Below are 27,692 nucleotides of genomic sequence, written 5' to 3' on the forward strand. Positions count from 1 at the left end.
ATTTGGAGTCCTAAATTTATATTATATTTTGTAGTAGAGTTAGTGTGCTGTCTAGATTTTTTTATTTGAGTGAGATGATTCTATGATTTGACTCATTGTCATGGTTTGGCACAAGCAAGTAAACAAATAAGAAACAGTTCAGGTGATTTTGACAACTTATTTAATGTTTTATCATTGATGGCAGATATACAGTACTACCAAGTCTCAGCTTCAAATACTTTTTTATAGACGAAATCTAAACTAACACTAATAGGGTAGCAAGTAATAAGTTTTCTAAGATCTTGTTTATTTAAGTTTCTGGGTTCCTTTTCTCTAATATTCTTTGGTCTAAGCATGTCAGTCCATAGGCACTTTTCCTAGTTACAGAAATATTAGGACACTCCAGCTGTATATGTTCTGCAATTCCACAAATTCTAGATTCACCAGTTTGGTTTAAGAGCCAGCTGTAGTAAAATGACCTAGGGGTTTTTCCCCATAAGAACAATTTTAACCCTCAGTCTTACGCTCTTAATTTTAGTTTATAATAATTATTATGGAAGATGTCTCATTTTTTAAATATAATACCCAATGAAACGCTTTTAAATTTTTCATGGGATTTTCAGAAAAAATCTCAAACTTTGTTATACTTCATAATTACAATACAAAACGTCTGCATACAAAAAATTAAAAAATGTTTGAATGCATATTAGTTATATCTTTAAAATAAGGACACATCCCATAACTCTACGATTAAAAAAGGGCATAAAACTGCATGAGGATTTAACATTTTTGCTATGGGAAAAAAACTCAAGGTCATTTTACAACAGCTGACTCTTAATATAATATTTGATTGAATATACCTTTAAAATGACATGCCACAAGATAGGGGTTGCAATTTGATAATTTAATGTTACCCTCCCCTGTAAAAAGGGGGGTAATTTTTTTATCATCCAAAAAGTATTTTAATGAGTATGATGAAGGTTGATATCTCAATCTGTTTGGAATATATCCAGGCATATCAGGACTTAATTTACACCCTGTATACAGAGTGGCTCATATGTCAGTTTCCCCATAAATTGGGATATTTTGTTTCGATAGGTTGGTAACAACATTAAGTTCGTAGTAACACAGAGTAAGTTCATTGTTGTCTGTTCCAGTGGCTAGTGTAAAGTGAATTTGTTTGTTTTTTGTAAATGTTTACATCCTTCAGTTGTGGTGGAAACATAATAAAAAAACTGTTTATAATAATTGAAGAATTTAGTGGTAAATATCCAGGTGTCGTGATACCCACTCGACAGTATATACGGAAGTTAAATAATAAATTTGAAAACATGGGAAGCGTTTTAAATGTCCCGAAGTGTGATCGTCCACGATCAATTTGCAACAAAGAAAAACCTCAGACAGTTGCTCAAGCTTTTGTAGCCAGTCTTGGTAAATCAACTCTTAAGGCATCTGCTGTAAACTAGAAATATCAAGAAGCGTGCAAAGAATGTTAAAGCAATTAAAATTTAAGCCATACTGTCCAATTTACTCCAAGCTCTTCAAGAGGATGATTCCGATAGGCGATTAGAATTCTGTGTGACACAACAATAATCCACCCAGGGGCTGATCCAAATTTCTTGTGATCAATTTTGTGGTGTGATGAGGCATGTTTCAAAACTAAATGGACATGTTAATCAGCATGACAGCGTATACGGGTCGGATGTAATCCTCATAACGTAATCCAAGCAGAAATCAACGTGCCTTGTGTTATGGTATGGGAAGGTATTTCGAGTACTGCACTGATTGGTCCTTATTTTCTTCAAGGAAATGTTAACTCAGAAAGTTACTTATGGTTACTGCAAGAAGTAAGTTCCTGAGCTCAGAAACAATCCTGTTTTCAATATTCATTCGTTCATCTGGCAACAAGATGGTGCCCCAGCACATTTCTGTATTCATGTTCGAGATTTTTTTTAAATAACACATTTTAAGGATTGGTCGCCGTGGTACAATTGATTGGCACTGCGCTCTCGCAGACCTGATCCCATATGATTTTTCACTGTGGGGTATTATAAAGGAGGCAGTGTATGCTTCAAAACCACAAAATCTTGACAAACTCAGAAATATAATTAGACATGCATTTGAACTTGTTAATAACGATAAACCTTTATTGCTAAAAATTTGTGATTCTGTTCTCAGTCATTGTATGAAGTTTATACGAAATCAAGGTGGACATTTCAAACAACTGCTATAACATTGTATGGTTATTATGTAAGTAATTTCATATAATGAATTTGTTTTCTTCCCTAAAGGTGTTTTATTCAATTAACCTATAATGCCTTTAAATTTCTCTTCTGGGGAAACTGACATATGCGCCACCCTGTATATATGGGACACCTCGGTTATGTTGTATTAACTGACTTGGGCAATACTCTACAGGCAGATGGTGAATAAAAATTTTAAATTAAATTGTGCTATATTGCCTTTTTCTAACACTTGCCAATAACTATCCTGTTTAAGTTATTATTTTAAATTATTAACAAATGTTAAAATAGAAGTCACTCACTGTCCCCTTCTACCAGTTTGTTCTCTTAAAATATTTTTTATTTTTCTGAAGTCTTAATTGTTTCCACGACGTCCAAAGTTGAAGTTAATCTAGGAAAAGTTCTCTATTCATTTGACTGAACCAGTGTATTGTATATTTCTGTTACTGTGAGGAAGTGATAAATGTTTGTTGTAATTTGAAAATTGCATTGGAATATTTCTTTTTGGAGGATATGAAAAGATAAAAAAACACAACTTAATTTAGGTGTTCACACCAGTTCTTATTACAATTTTCAGTAAGTCATAATTAATTATTTACTGTTAGTTGATAATAATCTGAAACTCACAGTGTCTCTGTGTGTTTGTTTATCTGTTTTAATTTTTAGTATTTTTAATTTACAAGTTATTAATCGTTTATGTGCGTTTTAAATGACCTTCTATCTTTTAATTTAATGACCTTATATTGGGGGTACGACTTGTGCTATCATTTTAATAAGGTTATAACTTATGTTATTACGAGTTGCTTCCAGATGATAGCTTATTGTTATTTTCAGTAATTCTCTCATATTTAGTTTATCAATTGGAATGTGAAGGATATTTTACTTAAAAAATTACCCAACAAATTCTTGTTCTTAAAAGTATACAACCTTTTCTTTGTTTCGGAACAATGGTTTATTCTAAGTAACCAGTTGCTATAAATGGAAATGGGCAAATTCATAATTTTAAAATCTGAATTAAGTATGATTAAAATAAAATCATCATCAATCCAACTTAGGCCATTCCTACACCTTTGAATAACAAAAAAAGTAATAAAAAACCAAACTATTGTATAGAGATTTGCAGAAGTTTAGAGAAATATATTTTAAGACCAAAATCATATCCTCTACCTTCTACTTTAATTTTATAGATTATACAGTGTCATCGAAAAATAATGCCTAGATTTAATAAAATTATAATATCAAAACCTTTCATGTTAAATGAGTAATTCTTTCACTGGATGATAACTGGTGAACGCAAGTTTTGTTTTTAGTTCGTCTGATTGTGTTTCCCTGTCTTTGAGATGCGCAGACAAGCTGCGCAATCGTCAAGGTCAGCCGGCCACAGACATGCCGCCGCTCAGTACGATGTTGACCGTGCAACAAAAAGCACAGTGCGTGATTTGGTACGGAGTCAAAGTCAATTGTCAGTGTACAGCAGCTCTTTCGGAGAACATATCCGGGTCAAACAGCACCTGATAACAAAGCTATCGTTCGATGGTTTAACCAGTTTAGGGAAACAGGGACCGTCGGCAAAAAATCTAGACCAGGCCGACCAAGAACATCAGAAGAGAATGTTGAGCGTATCCGGCAATCTTATGTTAGGAGCCCAAAAAAATCCATTGCTCGACGAAGTCTTCAACTAAACATTCCAAAAACAACAATACAAAATGTACTGCACAAACGGCTGACTTGTATTCAAGCTTTATACGCATTCAGATAAAACAGCAAATAAAACCTACAGACCGCCCTAAACGAACTGAATTTGCAAGTTTTATGTTAAATGAAATTGATGATAATCCAAATTTTCTACAGAGAGTGTTGTTTAGTGATGAAGCTACGTTTCACATAAATGGATGTGTAAATCGTCACAATTGCCGTGTATGGGGATCGCAACAGCCAAACGAAATCCACGAGTATGTGCGTGATTCTCCCAAACTCAATGTGTGGTGCGCGTTATTTCATGACAAAGTTATTGGACCTTTCTTTTTTGTAGAAAAAACCATTACAGGCCTAGTTTACCTGGACATGCTTGAACTGTTTGTGTTCCCCAATTAGACGATATCGAACAACAGACTGGACAGCGAATCATTTTTATGCAAGATGGGGCTCCACCTCACTACCATTGCGAGGTACGCGCTGCACTAAACGCACGCTTCCCAAACGGTTGGATTGGTAGAGCAGCCCCCATTTCATGGCCTCCTAGAAGTCCTGATCTTACCCCTTTGGATTTCTTTTTCTGGGGGTACATAAAAAATATAGTTTACGCAGAAAAGATTCGGGATTTGGACCATCTTCGGGAGCGAATTTCTTCCGCAATCTTAACTGTTACGCCAGATATGATTGGACGCACGTGGCAGGAAGTTGACTACAGACTTGATATCTGCAGGGCAACGAACGGTGCTCACATTGAAACATACTAAGGTATGAACAAAAAATTTATTTCTTTCCGCACATTTTAAGACTACAACCTTTAAATTACCTTTAATACTTTTTTTATGACAGTTATTTAAAATCTAGTCATTATTTTTCGATGACCCTGTACTATGGACAATATTAAGCTTCATTCAGACTGGCAAGTAAAGTTATGAGATAATTTTGGCAACTGCTGTCACATAATGTGAACAATATAAGCAATTTTTAACCCATGAGAACTGTCGGAAATACTTACTGCTGCGGGTGCATCGCTGGTTGTTGCAAGAATTTACAAAGTCTGTTCACACACGGCAGTGATGTTTCGGAAATGTTTATAATTTAAATTAAATTATTAATTTAATGGCCATCACTGCTCTCCAATTCTTGCAAACTACTGTCCGACACTGGTCACAAGAGCTGCTGCACCTGTTTAGACTAGCGACTTACACAATTGCTTTCAGAGCTTTTCTTCGTCAGGAACATGTTATTTTTTTCCATTGTCCTGATGACACTGTATCCTACCAAAAACAATTCTACAGTAGAACCCCTCATATCCGGCCACCACGGGACCGAGCCCCTGGCCGGATAACGATTCGGCCGGATAAACCAACCTACAGTACACAGCACTTGGACGAAACAAAACAATTGTACTGTACTGTACTAACTGCACTGGAAATAATTAAACGAACTGTTTACAGGTTAAACCTATTAGCTCAACTGAGGACAACACAGGAAAATGTAAACAAATAGATACACCAAAATAACGCAAGAGTCGTGGGAGACTAGTGCGTGCAACTGCGCGATCTGCAAGCCGTGGTAAATAATTTCGATATTGGCTTCCGTCGAGAAGTGGCCGGATAAACCGAGGTGCGGTAAAAACCGAGGCCGGATATGAGGGATTCTACTGTAAATCTTTTTTGTCAGTTATTTTTACATTTTATTTTAATAATCTGCCTAGATTTCAAACTTTCCCTTGACTCATAAGTATAGTTGTATAGCACCTGAATATTGCATAGTATTAAATCTCACTGTACTTATTCCCTGCACTATTCCCAGAATATATGAACCCATAGCCATCTGAGTTAATTCACACGATAAAAGGTTTCTAATTAATAACCTGATGATACCTCATCAAATGTATTTTTTATATTCAAAATTGACTTTATTCACAATATCAATTTTAATTATTTATTTATTTGTTAGCATTTAACTTATTTATGGCTTTATATATCCATTTTAAACTACATATTAACATCTCAGTCAATATTCTTCCAAGGACAAGTAGGAGGGGCAAGGTTATATTTAATAATGCACATTTACAAAATAAAAAAAAATGTGTACATAAAAGTATAAATTTATAATTACAAAGGCAGGTTGTATAGCTATTTATATATATATATATTTACAAGTAAAAATAATAAACAAACTTAATAGATTAAAACAGGTAAAAATTTAATAATTATTTTGTTTAGAGGTAAAACCTAATGCCACTGTATTTTCAAATATATTTGAATTTGTATTTTGTTCCCCCCACCCCCCCCCCCCCCCACCCCCCCCCCCCCCCACCCCCCCCCCCCCCCACCCCCCCCCCCCCCCACCCCCCCCCCCCCCCACCCCCCCCCCCCACAACATCAGATATCAGGCGTTTTTTCATTGTTAATCTGAAATAACATTATCAGATTGTGCCTCATACTTGGCATTGACCTATTAAACTGAATTTAAACAGGAATTGTTACTTGTTTGTGGCAAGTGAATGGTAGCAGCCATTAGATAGTAAGAGTAGTTGCTAAACATGATTTGATAATAATAAGGATGATAATCAAATAAGGCCACTTAAAATTTAAATTTTTTTATATTTTACTTAATAATATCAGTAGATTAGTAATATGGCATTCCTGGACCACTTTATGAGCCGACAGTAATTAAATACAAAATACTGTTCTGTAATTAAATATAAATACTAATACTTTATAAATAATACTGAAAATTAACCAAAAAACTCTGTCTAATGTATAATCTACCATTTGAAACAGTAAATCATAAACTCTTTTAATGAAAAATTCTACATTCTCTCTATCAGGTCCTTAGCTGAATCTACAAAGTAATTTATGAGCCACTTAATTTTAAATGTTTGTGTTTAGTGTAGGGTTAAATTTCTTTTATATATGCTAGTGTATTAAAAAGCTAAGGCGTGACAGAATGATTTTAGAACTAGTGATGTTGTGATTGCAGATCGAAAGAGACGAGATTGTGCTCCGACGTGTTATTGGGGCTAAGAAAGACCAGTACTTTTTAAACAAGAAGATGGTCCCTCGCTCAGATGTCATGAACCTGCTTGAGTCTGCTGGATTCTCAAGGTCCAATCCTTATTACATTGTCAAGCAAGGAAAAGTGAGTTGAATAGTCATTAAGTTCTCCTTAGAATATGATTACATAGTTTGTAGTCAAATACATAATAAAGGGATTAAAATAATAATTTTCTAAAATGTACAATATTTTGATAACATTTTAAAGAATTATGTACCCTACATAAAACAATAAAAGATCATATTTACTGAATTATTATAATTCTTTTCTCCACAGCTAAAACAAAATTTTAAGATATTCCCAATTTCATACTAATTGAATTAATTAGTTTTCTTCTTTTAATTAGGTACTTGTATAGACTCATTTGTACATATTTTAGCCCGTACCTGTAAAATTGTTAATAATTTCTGTTTTATTTCAGATCAATCAAATGGCCACTGCTCCTGACTCCCAGAGGTTGAAGTTATTAAGAGAAGTTGCTGGTACTAGGGTATATGATGAACGTAAAGAAGAGTCCACCACTATTTTGAAAGGTTTGTTTCAGTTGATTTACTTTCTCTTCATTCATTTATCAACTTTTCAAATATTTATTCCATACACAAACAGTACATAAATGTAACTACAGTAGAATCTAAAACAACCAGTATTACGGGTTAGTAATCACTTTGGATAGCAACATACTCGGTTTTAAAATTGGTCGATCGAACACAACAAGGACACCAATAACACCTCTTCAAAGTGTACTCCTGCCATGTCATCTCTAACCCATGGACACTTCAATGTGAATAGACCAATGATAGCACCAGCTGTACTGCACTTGTTTCCATTTACATGCTTTAAGTGGCAGTACTTGTTGGTTTAAAATTAAAAATGTACCTCAGTTCTATGACTTTCAGTAGTTACTATGCTCAAAATTAAATTTCATTATACTAAAATATAAATAATATACTAAAAACACAAAGTGGTTGAAATTTTCTTTACATCATGCATACATTTATTTAGTTTAAAATAGAATACTATATTTGAAACTGTGTTTAAACTATGACATTTATAATACCTTATAATATATTCTTATTTAAATTAAACATGGTTAAGAATACAGAATTTGATGGCATTGGTGAAATAAAAAGGAAATAAATTTCAGTGGCTTATTGGTCATTCTGTGTTTTCTTTTGAGTGCTTATTCAAAATAAATGTATTGAATTTATTATAAATGATGGTTTGTAGAAACGGAAGGCAAGATTGAAAAGATACAAGAATTCTTACGGACAATAGAAGAAAGGTTGAAGACATTGGAAGAAGAAAAGGAGGAATTAAAGGAATACCAAAAGTGGGATAAAATGAGGCGTTCATTGGAGTACTGTATTCATGACAGAGAATTAAAGGATACCAAAAGAAAACTTGATGAGGTAATTTAATTCTTTTACAATAAATTGTTGTACAATGATAATTTAATGTAGGGATATTTATTATACAGCTGTCATCTTTGTAAATGACAAGATTAAAAATCTATGTTAATCGTGTAATAACTAGATGTTGAGTAATATAGTTTCAAATAATATTTGTAATTTAAATTTTCAGTTAGAAGAAAGGTTGAGCAACTTTGATGAAGACCAGAAGAAGTTGACAAGTGAACTCAAAGCAGCTCAAGAGGCTGCAAAGAGCATAGCTAGGAAGTTGAAGGATGCAAAGAAAGAGGTCCAACTGGCGAAAGAAGAGAAGGAGACCTTGAATGTTGAGCAGCAACAGTTGTTTAAGGACAAAACCAAACTGGAGCTGACAATCAAGGATCTGTCAGATGAAGTCATGGGTGATGATAGGTCAAAGGTAAATAAATGCACTTAATATTTGGTGCCTCAGCCGTTTAGTTTTCACATATTTACTTCCTCCAAGCCACCCTTCTTATGTAGATAGAGTTGTTTACTAGATTTATATTATAACACTTTTTCCTGCTAGATTTCAACACTAATTAAGTGTTAAACAATTTTCTTTTTTTTATAGATTTATAATATTTACCATAAAATTTGTTGCAAGAGAATACAAGTGTTTTTGTTTTGTCTGAAAATAGTATGTCAAAGAAGCTCTTCTTAGCAATATAATATGGACATTGGTTGAACAGTTTATTGTATAGGGTGTGTATTTTACATAATGAGAATAAAACAACAAACATATATTAGGGATATTGAAATGCTGTAGATGTAGCTTATATTGGTCACTTTTAACTTAGATAAAAAACATAAAACCAATATTTAAGACTTTTTATTGTTTTGTGAGGCCTTTCGACAGCGAGGCTTTACATCGACAGCGTTACTTTTGGGATGTGTCGAAAGGCCTCACAAAACAATAAAAAGTCTTAAATATTGGTTTTATGTTTTTCATCTAAGTTATTAGGGATATTGTTGAAAAACTATATTAATCTTCAAAGTATGCTTCTTTTACATCAACACACTTCTGCAGGCGAGTTTTCACGCTTTGTTGCGCTCCGTGGATGTCAGCAACCGAAACATCCTTCTGAACAGACATGCAAGTCGCTTTGACAGCATCTAAGGTTCTGTGATGGTGTTCTTTGAGAGCAGTTTTAACTTGGGGGAAGAGGAAAATGTCTGCTGAGGCAAGGTTGGGGCTGGGAATTGTTTTTGTGATGCCATTGTTTGTCAGGTGCAGGGATAACTCATTATCACGATGGAGCGTTCAATTGGTGGTAATTTCTAGTCACTCTGTTTAACATTACCACGTAGAACAACTGTCTTTGTCCCTCCAACACAGTTCTGAGTGGACTATACCTTTCTTGTCAATGAATACAATCAGCGTTGCTTTTATGAGCAACCTACATGGGGTTCTTCCCCTATGCTATCCTGGCTTTTATGCCATTTACAAGCTATTAGTTAAAGTGCTCATCTCAAATTTCAGAATCTGTATCTTTCAGAATTAAAGTTAAAATATAACCATTGTTTGTTTCCATTTCATAAGTGTTCCTGAAAATGTTCACTTTCAACTTACATACTATATACTATTTAGTATTTACACAACATCATTAAATTCAGTTTGTTATTTACTTTAAACTCATTAAACTTATGTTTACTTTTAGGATCGGGCAGAAAATGAACTGAGAAAGTTGACAGAGACAATTGCATTGAAGGAGGGTGAATTGGAGAAACTGAAACCTCTGTATGAAGCCCAAAAGAAAAAGGAAGAAGACTGTACCAGAGAGTAAGTTAAAATTGTAAATTAATAATTGAAATTAAATTAAACTATGCATAGAACTATCCTGAGTAATGCAATTAATATAACTAAACCATTTAGGTATAATTAATCAGTGTTTAATCCAAGGGACTGGTAATTTCTATGTTTAACATTATGAAACATTTTTTCATGGAGGCTTTGAAGATAACATGCTGACATCACTGTTATCTTTGTGACAAATTCCAGCTCAGTATGCTAACTTTTAGGCTTATGGACATCATTGTAACACTGTCATAACATTTGTAAAGGATTATAGAACATTTTAATTTTGAACCGTAAGAAATGTCTGAGACGAAGATTGAAATGTGAAGTTATGATTCATTCCTAGATTTGAACATATTACAATATTACATTAATTAATATTTATTGAGTTGGTTGTATTTATTCAAATGACTTATAATCTCATTTGAATAAATATAACCTTTACCTTATAAATGCCACTGAAATTGTTAAAATAAATTGTATTAAGAATCTATTACACAAAAACTATTTGTTTGTACAACTCTCAAAATGTGTGTGTGTGTGTGTGTGTGTGTGTGTGTGTGTGTGTGTGTATATATATATATATATATATATATATACATTTTTAGTAAATGAAAAGAAAATTATGTTTTAATGTTAAACTTAATTTTCTATTTCTACTATAGATAGTTAGTCTTATAAATGAAAGGACTACTTAATATAAATGTACAGTGTAAATAAAGTAATAAAATCAATTGATTGGCTCAAAACTTATTGTGTCAGCTTAATGAGTCAGTGATATTTTTCAATGACCCTCAGCCAAATTCCATGGTTGGGAATATACCAATGTAGAATTATTTTTTGTCTTTTGAAAATTAAGTTTCATGCAAAAGTTAAAATCTTTCTTGCAATATCTTGCAACAAGTAGATAGTAATATGGCAGTTCTAGACCACTTTTGAATGCAACAGAAAATCAATTTCAAATCTTATCCAAAGTACCATAAAAATCGAACAGTAAATCTGTTAAAAATGTATGAAAAATCTACTTGAAATTAATAAGAAATTTATATAAAATTAAAGAACGTTCTGCTTGGAATCAATGAAAATCTGTTGGGAAGCAATAAAAAGTCTGCTTAAACTCAATGAAAAATTGCCTGTATTGGTTTAAAGACAAATTAATCTATCTATATATGTTGTAAATTTTAATTTTAGTGTAGCATATTATTTTGGGCCTGAGACTCTGCCTTGGAGCATTCATGTAACATTAAAAGTGCAAATTATACTCTTATGTAAAAGGGGCATAATAAGTACAAATATGCCAATTGATGAATCTATGCCACCAGCCTTAATTATGACAAATGGCACGTAACAAATCTTCGCTATCAGTCATATATACGAAAAATGCTGCACGATACTTTGTCACCATCTATTTTAGGATCATTTTTTATATATCTCGGTATGTCAATGTTTTAACGTAACAACTTATATTTCCAATAATCTTCCTTTAACATTCCGTGGTGTTTGAAAAAAATCTTAAGTTGTTCCCTCCTCATCTGGGAAAAATTGAAAAAAATTGAAATATTTTAATTTTATTTTTAAAGTTGGACATTTTGTATAATTCTACGGATGAAATTAAGATGGTAAAAGTTTTTGAAGTTTAACATTGTTCTTATATCGGACTAAAATCAAGATTGCCACCAGTATGGTCGGCTCCTATGTCTGCCTGATTACAATCAACCATCTGATCCTGATTTACTTTTGTCATAAAAGCTTACAGAATGTTGCAAATTTCATCAATACAATTTTGTTTTTTCAGCCTTGGACTAAAAGAACAAAAGAGAAAGGAGTTGTACGCTAAACAAGGGAGAGGAAGCCAATTCACTTCTAAAGCTGATCGGGATAAGTGGATTGAAAAGGAATTAAAGTAAGTTGGATCTAGTTTTAGCTGATTATCAAACAAGCAACACAACCAAAAATAGAGGTTGGATAGGATGTTTCAAATTTTAAAAGAATCTTTAGTATAATTATTTACTATAACTATAAAAAGTGTAGTGGATATAAATATGATAAGTTATTGAACTTTTGAACTTTACATAATTATAAATTACAAAGGCCCAAACATCAATTTACTTATGCATATTTCTTCAACAGATCACTCAACAAACAGATTAAGGATAAAAGTGAACATCGCGATAAGCTGGCAGAAGAGTTAAAAAAGGATGCTGAGAAACAAGTGCAACTGGAGAAGAAAATTGAGGTATGCTTTATTGTAGTATTTTAAATTCTCTATAATATGGTGGTATTTGAAAAATTATTGTCTTTAAGGTAAAGTAGTTTTAAATGATACTCATTTGTACAAGAAATGTTTGTTTGTATTGTTAAATTAAAATAAGATTACATCTTGTACAGAGAACTGTAAAAACAGCATAACAATATTTCAGTAAAACATTAGTTACAGGAAGTTACAAATAGGTCTAATAATTTGATGACATAGCAAAAGAAGTTGGAAGGAATTTTGCTTAAAAACTACTAAATCACTGTCATGGAAGATCTGGATAAAACGTTTCATATATTACTCCTAGATAGCATCACAAGACATAAAAACATGCAATGAATGTATGGCGATCAGTGGTGATTGAACATTAGTCCCAGGCAACCCTCCATAGCGATTCATGGTGATTGCCTGGGAGAGGGTTGAACTAAAAATGTTTGGAAACATTTTAAATTGCCCATAGTCATTATTAATAAATATATTGTGTTGTAAACATAATATGAATATGTTTAATATATAGAGAAAATATTTAAACAGATACAATAATTGCGAAGTAAACAAAAATGTACGATCGTCTGTTTTCTATTGATGCTGCATACACTACGCATTACACAAACATAAACATAGAAAATATGAACTGAAAGCAAAATTCCGTTGAGAAAAGTATGATAATTTGTTTATATACAGGTTTTTATACATAAAGTACAATAAAATAACATTTTTGGCAATTGTAAGTTTGCTTAGTGCCAATCAGTTGTCCAGGATATATACACAACAGACTTGTAGCAATGTATTAACATAATTATAGATAATATTAATTTACAAATAAAATATTATTTACTAAAGTACAATTTGTTAATTAGGTTACTATTTTTCAAACACAAAGTAGAACAAAAATACATCACAATCCGTAATTTGTGTACTACCAATTGGTTGTTAATGACAAGTTGAGTGTCCCCAGATCTTTTCGAATCTCATAGATCAGTTCTCAAATCCAAATCTTTGTTAATGAATATTCCATAAATTCGAAATTTAGCTTAAATACTTAGTGTCTGCTCTTTTTTTTAATCACTCATATGGGTCACTTAAGGTCATGAAAAATAAGCGGTTTTGGCATATTTTACCTATAGACACAGTGTTTGAAAACTCATAGAAACTACCAAAAAAATTATAATAAATATATTGGCAGAGTTCAAGTTGATCCAAATAAAGAAATAATACGAAGTTATAAAAAGCGAGAAATAAAATTTTGCACTATTAGAAATAATGAAGAGGTTCTTAGTTATCCTAGCTATTTATTATTGTAAAAAACAAATTAAGTTACATAAAAAGGCACGCCAGGTTAACCTTTTAACCGCCAAATCCGAGATATATAGTGCAACTCTAGTTTTGTGAATAACCGCAATGCCCAACATATGCTGTGTAACTGTAGTTTTGTGAACAAAGGCCATGCCCATAGGTTGGACATTACTCAAACAACTTCATTGCCACGTGCTTTGTGTCGTACACGAGTCCAGGAATGGTTCCGTTGTAATTTTATGTCATGTTTTCCGATGTTTATTCTTAGATAGTCGTGTGATAGTGGTAATATGTTGAAATGGTTTGACAAATTAACAATTAAGAAGTTTAAGCCTCTCTTCATACTAAAAATGATAACGTGTCCTAAGCTAAACATTGACGATGCAGTGGTAGACAATCCTCTTCAGGTAGCTGAACAACTAAACACTTTCTTTACTCAGATAGCAGAAGTGACATTACAGCAAAACAACCAACAGCCAGGAGACAGCAGATTAGAAGAGGACCTAAACCTCTTAAACCACCCTTTAATACAACCATTTGATCTGACCGCCACAACATGGGAAGAAGTAAGTCAAGTAATACACAACCTAAAAAACAAATCATCGAGTGGTACAGACGAATACTCATCAAAAGTTGTAAAGCATTGCGCAGTGGAATTGATTCATCCTCTTGCATCAATTATAAATAAATCATTTTCCCTGGGCCAATTACCAACAAAGCTTAAAGTCTCCAAGGTCTATCCCCAGCACAAAAAAGGACCAAAAACTGATCCAAAAAACTATAGACCCATTTCCTTAATATCAACGTTTTCAAAAATTATTGAAAAAATAGTATTGAAGAGACTAATGACACATCTTACACAACAGGACTTAATTACTGACTGCCAGCATGGCTTCCAGAAGGGAAAATCTACTTTATCTGCCATCATAAGTCTGGTCGAATCTATAATTGACAGCATAGAGGAGGGACAATTTGTCACTGCCTTATTCCTAGACTACAGTAAGGCCTTTGATTGCTTAGGACACAGCCTCATCTCTAAAAAACTTGCAGCTTTGGGAGTAACAGGTCTGGAAAACAAGTGGTTTGATAGTTATCTCAAAGGGAGATCCCAAATTGTGGAGATTCAGCATACTACATCTGGCGTCACTAGCATGTTCAGATCTTGTCCTCAACCAATTACTAGAGGAGTCCCACAGGGATCTGTGTTGGGACCCATTTTGTTTATTCTGCTGACTAACGACTTCCCAGCTCTAATTCAAAATGAAAGTACGAGCTGCATAATGTACGCAGATGATACCACTCTTCTTCTAAGAAATGACACAGCTGAACAATTGTACAGTAACTCTATCACATCATTAGAAAGCGCCATAATCTACAGTAAATTAAATGACTTAGCAATAAACCCTGACAAAACTACACAGGTACACTTTAGCAGGAAGAAAGAGGCACCAGCAAGCATTCCCAATATATCAGTGGCTAACCAGATCAAGTTTTTGGGAGTAACTCTCGATAGCAGACTCACATGGGTAGATCATGTAAACAACATATGCAATAAAATTAGTACAGGCATCTACGTTGTTAAACGTATTAAATGGGTAGGCTCTCTGGAAGCGGCAAAAATAGCCTACTATGCGCTAATAGAGTCTCACATTAGGTATGGCCTTATAGTCTGGGGAACCTCCCAAGGAAACCTCAAGAGAGTTCTGGTACTCCAAAAGAAGGCAGTCAGGACCCTTGCAAACCTTGAGCCACTACAAACTTGCCGACAGGCCTACCAGACCCTAGGCATACTTACAGTACCTGCACTTTACATTTATGAAGCCATCTTGCACGTAGATAAACTACATCTGCAGATTCACATGGACCTCCATAATTACCCCACACGCCATGCCTCAAGGCTCACCCTACCTCAACACAGAACAGCTTTATACGAGAAGAAACCTTCATACATTGGCCGGAAATTTAAAAACCTTCTACCAGACTACCTCCGCAGCCTGACAGGAAACAGACTAAAGAACCTACTTCGAGAGTTTTTGCTGAAGAGACCTGTATACACCATTGAAGAGTTCCTGGAATCTGCTAACACTGGAACCACGTGATTTTAAAAATTGAAGCATAAACCAGATCCAGATTGTCCTGTGCGATTTCAAGTCGACAGTTCTTTTGGTTTTCTGTCAGCAGCTGAGGAACAAATTTTGCCGAAACACAGTTCATTTTTAAATTTTCCTGTAAAATGTTACAAACTGACGATTTTGGTATTCCTAAATCTTCTTCCAGCTCTCGGACAGTCAATCGACGGTTTTCATTAATTGCTGCACGAACACGTTCACTTTGGTATGACTAGGGTCTTTTCAGGTGCATTGGGCACGACTGTAGACTATTGTTTCAACCTCGCCCCTCGGAAATTGTCATTTGGGCTATGGCCAGAAGTGCCTATTGTCCTCAGCAGGCGGGGCTTTGGTCGCCCTTGTGGTGAAACAGGGGTACTGCAAAACTAGCATTCCGATTCAGGAGAGTGCTTTGCTCATGATCACTGATCAGATGTCACAAAGATCTTTATTCGACAAACCCATCAGGATTGTTATGTCTTTCTTCTAGGGAGGATTGGTTGGAGAGAAGGAAACCTTTTCCACCAGCAGAGCTTTAATGGATTACAGAATGGCTCTAAAACAAGAAGTGGCATAGGCGCTGGAATTTTGGGAGTGAGACCATGTAGGGAGATGGTGGTTCCTATGGATCTTTATTCCACAGTCTTTCTGGTAGTAGTCACAGTCATAATGGAATGTGCTCGTGTGAAAGCTTGTCTGCGGTATAGGAGTATGACAATCGCCATCTCCAAATAACCAGGTATTGAACTCTTCAACTTCTTCTCTTCAACCAGGTGTTTTCAACTTCAAACTTGTCTGGGATTGCTATGAAGTTGTTTCTTCCCTTAGCAGAATCAACAATGTGACTGTTGAATTCCTGGTCAAGAGGGGATCTCTGGGAACGAAAAAGCTGATGCCCTGGCCAACTTGTGCTCAGCTTCTAACATGACGGGACCTCGAGCGTTATGTGATATTTCTAGGCGTGAATGCTTTAGGACTGCCTCGAAGTGGGTTCATGCTGAACATGAGAGAAAGTGGAAGGTGCATCCGGGTCTGAGAATGAGCAGAATGGTTCTACAGTCAACTTCCCCCTGGGTGGCATCTGATCATTTTTCCTTGAGTAGATCGCTATCTTCTCGGGTTATGGGTCTGATTACGGGACTTGGTTGCCTAAGGAAGCATTCTCCGGGAGGATCCACTCTGACTGTCCTGTCAGATAATAATGGAACACTACGCCATCTTTGACAGGGTGGTAGATTTCCCCAAGAGGACCTGATCAGTTGTTTTTGGCGGTTTGTAGAACTGCTGAAAACATAAACTGGTTGGCCTCATGGTATACTTCCGGGGTACACAAAACACTCTTGAGGCTTAAGTGCATGGCAGTACGCCATCCGTTAGAAGAAGAAGAAGAACACCCCTCCCAGGTACAACAGAATAGGATCCTAGTGCAATTGTGGTTTTGTGATTTTGGTAATTAATATTCATTATATATTAATAATCAGTAATAAAATTGATCAACTTCTTCCAACAGGAGCAGAAACATAAAATTTTTTTCCTACTCTTATTTGAGAATCAATGAATACAAACAGGATTGTATTTTCCTCTTATAAACTTAATTTATGCTTAGTTGATATATAAATTGGAATGTTTAGGGTTTCAACTGAACACCTCTGGTGAATTAAATATATTGCATATATTGTTAAACCTTAGATTATTAATTATTATTATTATGTTGTTATACAGGGGTGCTGAAAAGTCCCGGGACGGTCTAATAACTTTTGAACTAATTACAATATAAGAACCAAAATTTACATCAAGCTTTTGCTCATATAAAACTATTATTTCATGTATTTCAACATGATATCCTGCTTATGGGGGACGTCCCGCTAGGGGTTGGTGAAAATTCTTAAATAGAAGCATAGGTCGAGTCGTACATCAAATTAAAGCTCTTTTAATTAGAAACATTTTGGCAAAAATCTGACATAAAACAGTTGACGCATTACAAAATGGCGGACACTCAAAGATTATAAAATACAGAATTTTTCAAATGCAAACATTCTGGTTGTTAGAAAAAACTGAGACACTTAATCTTTTATTTTACTTCTTTTACTTCAAATCACTTACCAAAACAGTTATAACAAATGTTCAAAGTGTTTGCTTTCAGTTTGCTGACAATATCCCAATCGATTGTAGAACGCTGATATCGCATTGTTTATCTGGAAATTCCTTATCAGCAGGTAAGGTTATTACCTTCCTTATCTGGAAGGTAATCAGCTGGAGCAAACAAGACCAAAAAGACAACAATGAAATTGCCAGCTGACAGATACAGTTGTTTTATCAACTCAGTCACTTAGAAGTCTTCAAGCCCTAATTTTGCAAGTAGTTTCAGTAGTGCTAGTTTATTTTGCTATGGCGCTTTTCGAGAGAGAAAGAATAACTTTATTAATGATGCGCGGGTTTGGTGACCGTATTAGATCATGTGATGAGGTAAGGCATCTGTTTAATGAAAATATCTGGTTTCAGCAAGTTGGAGCCCCTCCACATTATGGCGTACATGTAAGACATTTTTTAGACAATGTCTTTCCACATAAGTGGATTGGTAGAAGGGGAACAATAGAATGGCCTGCCCGTTCTCCAGATTTATCCCCTTTAGACTACTTCTTTTGGGGCTACCTCAAAGAAAAAGGTTTAAAACAAAACCTCAAAATTTGGAGGAGTTTGAGAAACCGTATTGTAAGAGAAGCTCAGGGTGTTCCTGTCCAAGCTTTAAACAATGCGATATCAGCGTTCTACAATCGATTGGGATATTGTCAGCAAACTGAAGGCAAACACTTTGAACATTTGTTATAACTGTTTTGGTAAGTGATTTGAAGTAAAAGAAGTAAAATAAAAGATTAAGTGTCTCAGTTTTCTCTAACAACCAGAATGTTTGCATTTGAAAAATTCTGTATTTTATAATCTTTGAGTGTCCGCCATTTTGTAATGCGTCAACTGTTTTACGTCACATTTTCGCCAAAATGTTTCTAATTAAAAGAGCTTTAATTTGATGTACGACTCGACCTATGCTTCTATTTAATAATTTTCACCAACCCCTAGCGGGACGTCCCCCATAAGCAGGATATCATGGTGAAATACATAAAATAATAGTTTTATATGAGCAAAAGCTTGATGTAAATTTTGGTTCTTATATTGTAATTAGTTCAAAAGTTATTAGATCGTCCCGGGACTTTTCAGCACCCCTGTAGATTGGTCAGTGGTATATGCAAGTATAGAGATTTTAACAAGATGTAAATGTTTGTGCAGGAACAAACAGCAGAGCTGGAGAGACAGAGAGCAGCCATTGACGACTACAACAAGCAGCATTACGAACACAAGAAGAACAAAGATCAATATCAGAGCACACGCAAGTGAGTTGCCTGGTTGGGCTGAGTTAGAAATTTAAAATTACATGTTTTTATTAAGTTTTTGTAAATTAAAAGGTTCATATTGTTTTTAAAACAAATTATGATTTACTCCAAAATTTAAAGGGTACTCAGAACAGTGAATTCAGAGATAGTTTAGACACTCATTTATGAAATTCTGCTTTCTTAATTAAAATTTAAAAAATCGCTATTACACATTTCGCCTCCAGACCATTAATAAGCCGGGAATCCTCCCTGTAGAACCGGGAAAGTTTCAAAAACCAATATTTCCGTTTCTACAAACATATTAAATCAAGAAATAATTTGACACCTCCTTTAATTAGAGCCTGATTAATCTCAAAACGTTGTATTTTATGCGATGTGGTCCTTGAAACTGCGAATGAAGATCAACATATGTTCACGAGCCTCTTATGACGCCGGTTGCCTCCACTACTGTAGTGGAGTTTTTCTTAGTTAGTTCTACCCACCATCAGAAAAGACAATTATTAGATATACACGATGCTATGTTGACACATTGAAAGACATAAAGATATGAATATAAGGAGTTTAAAAAGGCGTTAGTGATGAATCGTCACTGAATTTCATGTATGTATCGCTAGGGACGAAATTGCAAGATCAACGCAACTTGTGGCATTTCCTGCAAATACTGCTAGGGATAATAAATAGTCACCATTGCACTTGGAGTAAGGGTTACATACAGTATTACAGTTGTTTATATTGAGTTTGAAAATGGACTAGAGAATCTGAAATATTTTACTGGAAAACCGAGAAATGACCTGGAATTTGAACAACCGTTTTGAATGGCCATTCAGTTACAAGTTGTTATTTAGATTGATAGTGACAAGACCTCTTAAAAGTTTATTAATTACTTTATTTAGATATTCCACTATAGTAAACAAATAAACAATTAAAAACCGTAATATTACAATTCATATTATCTTTGGGTGGATCAAATGTGCTATGTGTTAACCAGCCACGTCAGTTACACTGAGTTTTTTATATGAACCGCTCAGATGGCACCACTGCTATCATTTTATTCATCTTTAGTAATATAAAGTAACCATGTTTTACACAGTTATTTTGTTTTAGTTTTTAATTATTTTCTTGTGTTTTTTGATTTTATCTCTGTCAACAAAATCTTTTAAAGTGCCTATTTTGATTAGAATATAAGTAAGACAGTTTATTTAAGTTGTTTTACTATATAGGACTATATTAATTTTTCATAACGAACAAAGAGGTTTAGTTATAGATAAAGTTACTATAAAAAATCAAATACCGTAACAAACTGTATACTTCTCAGAAAATAATGCTTAGTTTTTAGTTGAACAATAACGTCCAATTTTCCCTCTTTCCCTCCTGCTTTCCCTCTGGTGTTAATCTATTGTCAGGTGTTCCTACTGCATAGTTGATATTTTTTGTTCTTCATATTCGTCTTTAAAACTGTTGTAATCATATTTCTCACCTTGTATAATGTAGCACAAAAATAATTTAATTCTTATGAGTGAATATGTTACAGTGAGCTATGGCGTAAAGAGAATCAGCTGCAGCATACTCTGACGTCTCTCAAAGAAGAACTAGCCAAAGCTGACCAGGCCCTAAGGAGTATGGCAGGGAAGGTATGTTTGAATTAGGTTAACTTCGGTCATAGTGGCATTTTTCTTTTTGCTCATTTAGTTAGTTATTAAACTAAAGTTTAAGCTCATCATGAGTTCAAAGGATAAGAAGTATGTAATTGCCTCCAATACAAAAAATAATGTTACCCCTTTAAAAAGTCTGAAAATATTTACTCCATAAAACATGTAAAAATAAAAAAATATTTTTTAATTTAAAGTTTTAATTCTAAGTAAACGTAGACAGTTTTTTATGGCGGGAATTATTGGTGAAAAGTTAGCAAAAAACTGTCACTTGTGGGGCTGGAAAAATTTCATATCCAAAATTAATGTCAGTTTAAATTTTGCTTGAAGCTTCATTTGTGTATTAGCAACACTAAGTTTGGTGATAGTGCATGCTACTCAATGGGATTTGGCTGAGCGTCAGCAAATCTTTTTACATTGGCAGTAGGGATAACCATCATGGCAATAAGAAAATAGCAGAATAAAAAATATATGAGATCTTAATGTGACATATTAACATATGTAGATAATTCATACAGTAAACAAAAAAAATAGAGTGAAAGACAATGTTAAAAGTTAGTGACAATATCTGATTTGTGTCGTAGTACCCTCCCTACCTCACTGGGACTTTGATTACTCAAACACTGCTATGAAAACTAACTCAATGAAAATATGTTAATATGGTGAGATATCTCGATAAAGATCATCTATAGGCTTTAAATTTTGCAGAAACTTCATTTCTACTGATACAAGAATGAGATCTATGATGATTCATGTCCATCCATGAAATTTGACACAAGTAATAGTGGCTTACTACTACTTTGTTTTTATTAAGTTTGATATATTGTGTTGTATAAGTGTTCCAGATTTCTAATTGTAAAAGAAATATTTTTTTACTAACACACACACACACACACACACACACACACACACACACACACACACACGAGTTATCAATAGTGCAAGCAATTAGAAAATAAAATAAAGAAAAAAATAAAAGTACCTTATTAGGGGTTTTTAGATGTCTAGGATAGTATAAATGACTTTTTATGAAATTATTAATCAATTTTTAGTTGTATTTCACCCCCCCCCCCCCCCACCCCCCCCCCCCCCCACCCCCCCCCCCCCCCACCCCCCCCCCCCCCCACCCCCCCCCCCCCCCACCCCCCCCCCCCCCCACACGGTGGCCGACATGATCCATGAGATGTCAAAGGAGGCTCAGTTCATCACAACCACCTTCAGGCCAGAGCTGCTTCAGCACGCCAATAAATTCTATGGTGTCAAATTCAGGAATAAGGTACAGTTTGCCTGTTGTGATGTTTCCCTGCAAAAATATTGGAAAGTTAGCTTTGATTCATGTCTGGAAAATTGCTTTATTTAGCTCTGAATAAAATATGAACATGAATAATAACTGTTCTTAAACAAAGTCTGGGAATTACCTCATTTGTCTTCAATTAAGTAATCATATAAAGAATGGTTAGGGTTTCTGTCATACATAATACTTTGTGTGTTTTGATCAAACAGTTATTTCGGATTTGACACAACACAGTATATGAGGGCTGTCCAGAAAGTAACAGACGTTTTGAAATAAAAGGTACAAAAAGAAAAAAAAAAAAGTCAAAGTAACAATTTTTGTTATTTACATTTTGAGAGTAAACTCTTTGTCTATTTTTCTACATAATCGCTATTTAGTTTAACACATTTATCATCACGTATTACAAGTTTTTTAATACCCTCTCTGTAGAAATCTGCCACCTCCGAGTTCAACCACTGGTTTACACTGACATGCATTTCACCTTCAGTGTCAAATTGTTTAGTGAGCCATGTCTTCAACGCTGAGAACAGGTGGTCGTCGCTCGGGGCCAAGTCCAGGCTGTGTAGCAATGATTGAAAACTTCCTAATCTAAACCATCCAACAAATCCTCTTGGATACGATTGGCTATGTGTGGATGAGCATTGTCATAGAGAAACAAAAATTTTTTGCTAAGCTTTCCCTGAAGCTTGTTTTGTATCGAGCACCTTAAGTTTTTTAGTGTTTGGCAATATCTCACTGAGTTGATAGTTTGGCCATGTTCCATGATTTTTCTTGCTGACAATGTTGACATAGTTTACACTTTTGTCGTAGTCTTTCAAAAATGTCAGTGCTGCAGCAAGTCTGTTTTTGTGATCATTCGTTAAGATTTTTGGAACCCACATGGCACAAAATTTATGGTAACCAAGTTTACCAACCACAATTTCATGAACTAAACTCCACGAAATTTGGGGTAATGTTCTAAAAGTTATGTAATAGTATAATGGTGATTTTTACGGATTGCTTTGTTGAGTTTTGCCACTAATTCATCATTAATTACAAGACTAGACCTACCACTGCGATGCTCATCGTGAACACTGATTCGTCAATTTTAAAAATCAATGCACCACTGCCTCACTCGGCTTTCACTCATTATTCCTTGACCATACACTTCAAAATCTGGCAATAAATTTCAATTTTGTGATTTTTCGCCAACAAAAACCTAATGACAGATTGTAACTGGTGGGATTTTTCATTGCAGCACTCTTTTTAACATTTCACTGTATACAAAGTATGATGAACCATGGCTGGTTGCGTACTGAGTCTAGGAACACTGTATGCCAAGATGGCGGTCCCACCCATTGCCTCGCGATGTCAAAACGTTTGTTACTTTCTGGACAGCCCTCGTAGTAAGTTCATGATAATATTCTATTAATTTTCTGTGATAATTAATTGGCTCCTCGTTAATTGTGTTATATGTGCTATTCTTATTGTACATTAACAAATAGTGTTTATTTTGCAGTTCTGATCAGTTATAAAATTCAATAAGTGAAGGTTTTATTCTATGGTAGTGATTTTATTTTATTGTTTTTATGTAAAATATGTGGTTTAGTTTCTATCTAGAGAGGAAATCTTTACTTTGTAATAAATATTTATCAATAAATAATAGTTAACAATATTTTTATTAACATCTCTGTTGTGTAGGTGAGTCACGTTGAGTGTGTGACCAGAGAAGAAGCCTATGACTTTGTGGAAGATGACACGACTCATGGCTAAACACTGTATTATATCAAACACTATTTTAATGTATGAAAAGGCTTGTAAATATTGAGAGAATGGGTGAATGAACGGGTTTCTATATTAAATATTTTTGAGCATCTTTAACCTTAGAACTGGTAGTTGTTTTTCTCTAACTGGCAGGCTGTTTTTGGTTGATTTGCAAACTTTTTGTATAAAACGTGTAAAAAAACTTTCTTAACTGTAAACATAATTATGTATATTTGGTAAAATTTTGTTCATAAAGAACTAGAGAATACTATGATGTGTTATACAAATCCTTAATATAAATATTCTAAACTTTCCTTGTAAGACAAAGTTTTGTAAAAAATAAAAAGTGGTGGAATATAACTTGGAAACATAATTATGTAAATAAATTTAAAATTCCAAGATAACTAAAACATTCAAAATTTATTCTAGTTATAAAAATTGTAGTTTTACATGGCATTAAAAAAATATGTGCTGTATATTATGTACACTAAAAATAGTACTTGAAATCATTGTTACCATGGAAATATACATTTTTAACATATAAAATTATGAAAACGTATAAAACATCAATGACATCACAGTAAATTCTTTAACATCTATCATATAAATGTAAGTATAAAAGATAAATCAATAAATACAATTTATATACTTCTAAACAGTTACGAAAACAAGAACATGGTGACAAAAATACCATTAGTTACAATGCACGGACCAACAAAATGAATATTGCTAGTTTTTGGTAACTTGTACAATCATTAACATAAAGTAAAAATGAATATGTCATGTTTCCAGTAGTATATAAATTATATGGATTTTTGAGTACTGTAATAAGTGATGAATGTGAGCGATTTCAATGAACAGATCTGTTGGTGTCAGTTAAGATAACAAAAGATCTGTAAAATGATAGTTTTAGGGTTAAAGAACTTATAGTTTATTTTACCTGCCATTTGTCCATGTCGGCACTAGTATGCTAATCCAAAAATGGCCTGCCACTGTAGGAAATTTTAACTGCCATTTCAAAGGTTAAAGTATAAGCAGGCTCTGTTAAGCTGTGTCCATAATAAAGAAAAATATTTTTAAAAACCAGTGGCATTCAAACCAAGAGATTGTGTTTAGATTTATATAAAATAATAACTCTAAGTGTAAAGTTATAGTTCATCAAGTCTTAAAATTAGTGTGTAATAGAATAAAGAATTAGTTCATTTTTTATTTAAATTATTGATTTATTGATGTAACCTTCATCTTATTACATATTCTTTAAGATTAAAGAATTATACAAAATTATTTTAACTCTTAGGTAACGTAACATTATGAATGGTGTAAACTTCATAACAATACCTATTAGTATATAAAATGACCAATTAGTACAGTGCATTTTGTGAATGAACTAGAATCTATAGGCCTTCTATGAAGTTAAAATTATAAGGAATTTACTTTTTATTTCTTTAGTTAGAAGTTATGTTGATATTCTCAAATTCAAATAATTATAATGTTGTTTAATTGTTCTTTAGCATTCCTTTTATTTTCTGTAATTTAAATGTAAACTAGAAAGTTATCGGGATAGATTTTTGTGTGCGTGTGTATGAATTTTTTTATGTAATATTCTACTTTTAAAGATATAGTTTAGTAAAATAAAATACTTTGTATAAGATTTTGTATAATACAAATAAATAGTTTTTAAGTATTAATTATTTTTGTGTATTCTTTTTAGGGATTAAGTTCACTCCTTTTGTTTATGTAATAAACACTGATTTGACACTAAACCTTTGTTATAATATAAAACAGCGTAATATTACAATATTAACTTTCACTGCTGAGCTGTTTCATTTCATTTTACATATCATTCAAACATATGTACAAAATATACTCGTTACCCACATAATGTTGTTTGGTTTTTATTAATGTATAAATTATACAGTTTTAACAGTTAAATTATTATGTGACTGGAAGTTTTGTCTTGTTTTAATCAACATGTATTAATAAAACCATTGGAAATTTATAAAAGAAACTACAATTTCGTTATGTGACAGAGTAGTACTCCGATGAAGAAAACCCCAGAGATGAAGTCTAAAAAGTAATTAGGGCCTTATATAGATTGGAAAACACAAGTATTAGATTTAGACATTTTTGTTTTCCCAAAATATATTCAATTCTAAAACCTTACCTCTTCTACCAAGAAGACAATGCAGATAAATATCAGTACGTGCAAAAGAAATAATAGAAAACAAACTGAGACAGAAAATAAAAATGAAGGAAAATGTGTATTCATGTCACTTATGAATGGATGGAGAAAATGAGGAGGATAGGAAGTAAATTGAATAGTAACATGTTGATTGCGGCTAGCCCCATAGTGTGTGTGCTGTGGCATTGGACTACTTAAGTTCACTCTGTATAGAGCCGGGGTGAAAGTGTTAAACTTGTTTGCAGAACAATATTTAAACACTGCTTCAGTATTGAATTATTTTCATATCTTTTATACTGCCCAGCTAAGAAAAATGCTGAAAGTAAAAAAAAATTAATATTTCGACTATGAGTAAAACGATGGACTAGTCTAAATTGCAGTATCTCCAACATCTAAAGACATACAGGGTGGCACAAAAAGAACACATGGATTTTAAAAGGCTATAAGTTGGTTAATTTTAATCACACCAAAACAATCATCAATCAACCCAATTTGAGAGTCAGGTGTTAACAATTATAAAACACAACTATGTTTTAAAAATAACATCGGATATATGGTGTCCTCCTGCATGAATGCACAGAAGTCTCTCTTCAAAGTTTTCCATAACTTTGTTCAAAATGTCCTGTGATACAGCAGCAATTTCTTCACTTATTGCAGCCTTCAATTCTTCGAGTGACCGAGGTTTACGACGGTAAACTTTGAATTTCAGGTGTCCCCATAAAAAGAAGTCGCACAGTGTCAGATCTGGTGAACATGCAGGCCAATGGAGATAGCCGAAACGTGAAATCACGTGACCACAAACATTCCTTGAACGACAGCCATAGATTGATTACTCGTGTGGGTTGTGGCTCCATCATGTTGAAACCATATTTGTTCCATATCGATCCCCAAAGCTTCAAGATTTGGTTGCAAAAATGTGATTTGCATTGTCACGTAACGTTCAGAATTAACAGTGACAGTTTGATCACGCTCTTCAAAAAAATAAGGTCCTACGATGCCAATTTTAGAGACCCCACACCATACTATAACTTTAGGACAATGCAGTGGTTTTTTATGCATTTTCTGTGGGTTGTGAGCTGCCCAGTAGCGGCAATTCTGCTTGTTTACTGAGCCATTCAAGTGGAAATGAGCTTCATCACTCAGCATTACAACATTATTGTCATATCCAATGACATCAAGAATTCTCTCACAATAAACTCTTTGTTCGTGAAAGTCACGTTCATCGAGCTTCTGAACAATCATTATCTTGTAAGAGTGGAATTGTAACTCACATGTCAGGATGCGCTGTAGTGATCGACGTGATATCCTCAAGGTCGGAGCATGCCGTCTAGTCGAGCGGTGAGGACAATCAATAACTGAGGTTCTGTCACGTTCAACATTTTGCGGAGTTCGCGCCGTACGAGGGCGACCAGTCAATTTACTCTTCAACACTGATCCTGTTGTACGAAACGAGTTAACCCAACGAAGTATCGAGTTGCAATCAGGTACCGAACCATTACGCACGACATTAAACTGTAAACGAAATTTTCAGATTCATTTGATTTGAAATAGTGTTCAACAGTGAACACGCGATTC

At 33.9% G+C, this 27,692-nt stretch overlaps 1 protein-coding gene across 1 annotated transcript; it reads left to right on the top strand.

The window, feature by feature from the left end:
- Nucleotides 1-6,903: 6,903 nt before the first annotated feature.
- On the top strand, nt 6,904-25,695 carry LOC124353948 (structural maintenance of chromosomes protein 3). Its single transcript, XM_046804034.1, has 11 exons — nt 6,904-7,064; nt 7,402-7,513; nt 8,208-8,389; nt 8,562-8,807; nt 10,069-10,190; nt 12,001-12,108; nt 12,336-12,441; nt 19,146-19,249; nt 20,781-20,880; nt 22,055-22,174; nt 23,873-25,695. The coding sequence occupies exons 1-11, from the start codon at nt 6,978-6,980 to the stop codon at nt 23,942-23,944; spliced, it is 1,359 nt and encodes a 452-aa protein (XP_046659990.1). The 5' UTR covers nt 6,904-6,977; the 3' UTR covers nt 23,945-25,695.
- The last annotated feature ends 1,997 nt before the right edge of the window (nt 25,696-27,692 follow it).

This window comes from Homalodisca vitripennis, chromosome 1 (assembly GCF_021130785.1).
Source record: "Homalodisca vitripennis isolate AUS2020 chromosome 1, UT_GWSS_2.1, whole genome shotgun sequence".
In the NCBI taxonomy this organism is placed as follows: domain Eukaryota; kingdom Metazoa; phylum Arthropoda; class Insecta; order Hemiptera; family Cicadellidae; genus Homalodisca; species Homalodisca vitripennis.

What these genes read in the sequence shown, in the direction of transcription:
- LOC124353948 (XM_046804034.1), top strand. Translation starts at nt 6,978, where the DNA reads ATGGTCCCTCGCTCAGATGTCATGAACCTGCTTGAGTCTGCTGGATTC. An exon ending in TGGATTGAAAAGGAATTAAA is followed by an intron (nt 12,109 to 12,335) that starts GTAAGTTGGATC and finishes TTTCTTCAACAG; the next exon opens with ATCACTCAACAAACAGATTA. An exon ending in AACTGGAGAAGAAAATTGAG is followed by an intron (nt 12,442 to 19,145) that starts GTATGCTTTATT and finishes ATGTTTGTGCAG; the next exon opens with GAACAAACAGCAGAGCTGGA.